At 61.2% G+C, this 3685-nt stretch overlaps 1 protein-coding gene across 1 annotated transcript; it reads right to left on the reverse strand.

Annotated features, from left to right (window-relative positions):
* Positions 1-235: 235 nt before the first annotated feature.
* Positions 236-3679, reverse strand: NDUFA11 (NADH:ubiquinone oxidoreductase subunit A11). The gene is made up of 4 exons (XM_044433858.1): positions 3648-3679; positions 2549-2641; positions 953-1075; positions 236-583 (listed from the first exon to the last, which is right to left on the reverse strand). Exons 2-4 carry the CDS (start codon positions 2613-2615, stop codon positions 471-473), a joined length of 303 nt encoding a protein of 100 aa, XP_044289793.1. The 5' UTR covers positions 2616-2641; positions 3648-3679; the 3' UTR covers positions 236-470.
* Between the last annotated feature and the right edge of the window lie 6 nt (positions 3680-3685).

A 3685-nucleotide genomic window follows, 5' to 3' on the forward strand; every position in this document is an offset into this window, starting at 1 on the left:
ACAAGGGGGCCCAGCCAGCTGGGGAGCAGAAACAAACAACAAAAATCCAAGAAATGCATGTGCGATCTAGATTCGCCGGGAAGGGGATGTGCCCCCACCTGGCCTGAGAGCTAGGTTTCCGCACCTCTGCTCTGATGCAAGACTGCTCTCCTCATGCTGGGGAAGTGCAGAGTTGCACCGAGTCTGGTTTGGCCCAGACCGCGCAAATTCTTTGGGGAGGGGCACAAACAGTGGATGGAATGAAGGACCACACAGGTCAGCTCTTTATTTGCACGCAGGTGATCACTGGAATAACACACAGTCCGAAGAAGCGGCAGCTGTAGCATCTTGGGTGGGAAACGGGCCGTGCTCACCGCCTGCCGGGGAGGGCTTCTGCTCACACGCAGCTTACGAGCACCCAGCCTCAGCCACAGTCTGGGACGAAATGTGTGCGGCGCCACAGAGGCAACACGGCCGTGGGAGGAGACAGGCTAGAGTTTGGGGGGCCCCAGGAGATTCCACCCTTCCTTCTTGCTGATTTTAAAGAGCGCAGCCAGAATGCCGAAGCCGGCGCAGGCTGTTGAGCCCGTGGCAAAGCTGTGAGCTGGAGGACAGGAAAACGTGGAGACGAGGCTTGTTAGCGGAGGGCCCGGCACAGGCAGAGCCGAGGGCTGGGGCGACCAGGTGTTTGCCAAGGGCCCCTGCAAAGGACCCGCCGGACGGGCTCCCCACCCCCCGCCGCAGCCTGTGTGCACAGGCGCCTCTCCCTCGGGCCCAGGCAATGCTGGCAGAGAGGAGCAGCAGGAAGTGCTCGAGCACGCCGGGGAAGAGGTGGGAGAGCGAGGTGGCGAGGGGCCAGCCTCCGGGGGGCCGCTCAGGGCCCCTTGCGACCTGGAGCCGGCACCCGCAGCAGCCAAGGAGCCGGCGGGCGGGGCAGGGCGAGCCGAACGGAGCAGAGCTGAACGCTACCAACCTCGGGCTCCCAAGACAGCACCTGACACACAGCCGCCGATGAAATAGTTCAGGGGGTCGTCCGGGGCATCACGGAGTTCCGCAGTGAGACAGGTCGTTGCCCCAAAAACTGCCCCCAGGGTAGCTGTGGAGACAAAAAGAGGGATGGGGGGAGAGGAAAAGGCCGTGGATGACTGGCACAGAAAAGAAGAGGGGAGCAGCGGTGGGGCTTTCCAAAGCAGCCTTGATGGGGCCGAGCGTGTCCGGCGCGGCCAGGCTGATGACTCCGGGGAGGCGTGGGTGGGACCTGCCCCCCAGGCACGGACTGGCCGCGGCCCTAAACTCAAAACTCCACTCTGCATGGAGGGGAGCCCCTCCCCTTGCCTTGGCCTGGTTTTCTTCCTGCTGCTTCTTCAGTTAATGCTCACAGACCAGGTGGTGCTTTCAGAGAGAAAACCTTCTGAAATGGAATCTACTGGGCAAGATAAACGAGCAGCCAGAACCAGATGCCACCAATGCAGCCGCAGCGCCAGCGGAATTCCAGATTCACAGGATGGGCTACAAAAGTTCTGATCAGCCTCTCTGGGGACAATGCTTCAAATGGCCTTTATTATTTTACTGGAAAAGAGATCCAGGGAAAGACCAAGGAATTCAAAATCACTTGGTTTAAACCAGCTTCCCCCAACCTGGTGCTGCACAGCTGTGTTGTGCCACAATTCCCATCATTCCCTGTGGGACAATGGGACTTGCATTCCTCCCTCTGGAAGTCACAAGCTTGGGGAAGGCTGCTTTAAGTGGCAGAAACACCAAATCATGGCAGCCACAGGGCAAACCAACACATGCCTCCTGCGAGTGAGTGCTGCAGACGTGTGCTCCTGAGCAAGGAGGCTCCACACTTGGGAGAATATGAGGCATGGAAGGCTACCTGGCAGGCGAGGGCCCCTCTCCTTTGGCGATGTTTTTAAAAGCACTCCCAGGAAGCCCTTGTTTGAGTGACATTTGGGGGATAAGAGTTGCCACAGAAGGGAAATACTTGCATGGCAAGGAAGCAGCTCTCGAAGGAGCCTTCTGCCATGGCATGCCTGTGACCCAACACGCTCCACGTCATAAACCAGGCAGCTGTGTGGCAGGGCTCCCTCTTACGCCCCTGCCTGGAACGGAACTGGAGTCCTTCCGCCGTCGGACGATGGCCGTGTGTGCTCTCTGGTGGATGCGGGGCGCCCGGAGCACGCACGGGAGGCAACCGCGGAGGTTCAGAGCCAAGCCAGCTCCCTGCTCCTTCGTTCTGGCTGCTCCTGCCACCGGGAGAAAAATCTCACGCTCTGAAGGGTTCACTAAACGTGCCCGGCAGCCCTCAAACCCAGCAGTGGCTCTGGGGCAGCTTCGTTCGTAGCACAATGGGGGCACTAAAGAGGGAGCCACTTGGCATCACGGTGCCCTCCTGGCCTTTACCCTAACCTGGTCTGTCATTCCTTTAAGCAGAGAAGTAGGAAATGCATTGAAAAAGAGACGGTTATTTCAGTGAGCCTGAGCGGCAGAGGCATCCCTCAAAGGGAACCTGAAAACGGCTCAGCGCTGGCCTTGGCTGCTGCCGAGGGGCGGGACCTGCAGGACCTACCCATGGTGACGGTGGCAGAGGCAGCCTTCTGGAAACTCTGCAGGGCCGTGTCTGGCGGGTACAGCATGATGTCATAAGCGGCACCAACAAGGCCTGCAAGGGAAAAAGACCGATTTTAGTGGAGGGGAAAGGAAGGTCACAGAAAACCAGTGCCTCTCTCATTTTAGACGATTCTAGGGGAAGGAACTCTGGGGACAATGAGGGTGTACACAATGCAAAGGAGCTTCCCCAGAGGACCATGCCCTTCGCTGCGTGGCGATTCTCCTGCTTCATACAGCTTACCCTACTAAAACTTGGTTCCTGGTTTTAAAGTAAATTGGGCCCACTTTGAGCCCACCTCTGGCTTGGTTGACCACAGGAATCTTTTCAAAACTGGATCTGGCCCTTGGGCTGAAAAGTTTGACACTGCAAGCTGAGCATCTGTTGCACACTTGGGGTCATGTTACTCCACGCTGCAGGTCAGGGACACGCAGGCTGAGCGAGGGCGGCTTGCTGGTGATCACCACCTGCATTTACACCGCAGAGGCGGCACTTGAACCCAGCGGCTCAGCATCTCTCAGCTGCTCTGCTAGCAGCTCTTCGGCGCACCTCAAGCCTAAATTTCAAGCAACCTTTGAGACGACCATTTCATAGGACCGTGAAATAGCGGAGCGGAAGGGGCCACGAAGGCCGGCGAGTCCGTCCAGCCCCCTGGATCAGGACCATGGGATGGGGGAGCGGAAGGGGCCAGGGAGGCCGCCAGGCCAACGCCTGCCGCTGCAGGACGCCAGTTCACCCGCCCCACTCAGCTGCCCGCCCGGTTTCTTCCGGCATGTCCCCGGGCGGCTGGTCCCCAGGAACCCCCGCCTGGTCCCCAGCCCGGCCCGGGGCGCGGCAGCGTGAACGGGTCCTCCGTGCGGCACCGGCCCGAGGCGCCCCGGCCTCCGCGAGGACCCCGCGCCCCAGGCAGAGCCCGCCCCCCCCGGGCCCCCCGCCTCCGCCTCCGGGATGCTTCGGCGCCCCGCGCGGGCCCTGCGTGATCCGCCCCGTCTTCCGCCCCCGGGCGCGGGCGCCTCCGCGCTGCTCGGGCGGCGCGCCGGGCCCCGCGCGGGCGGCTCACCCACGGCGGCCCCCAGGCGCCCCGTCAGCCAGGCCTTG

This window comes from Varanus komodoensis, unplaced genomic scaffold, assembly GCF_004798865.1.
Source record: "Varanus komodoensis strain SLA01 unplaced genomic scaffold, ASM479886v1 scaffold26, whole genome shotgun sequence".
Lineage (NCBI taxonomy): Eukaryota > Metazoa > Chordata > Lepidosauria > Squamata > Varanidae > Varanus > Varanus komodoensis.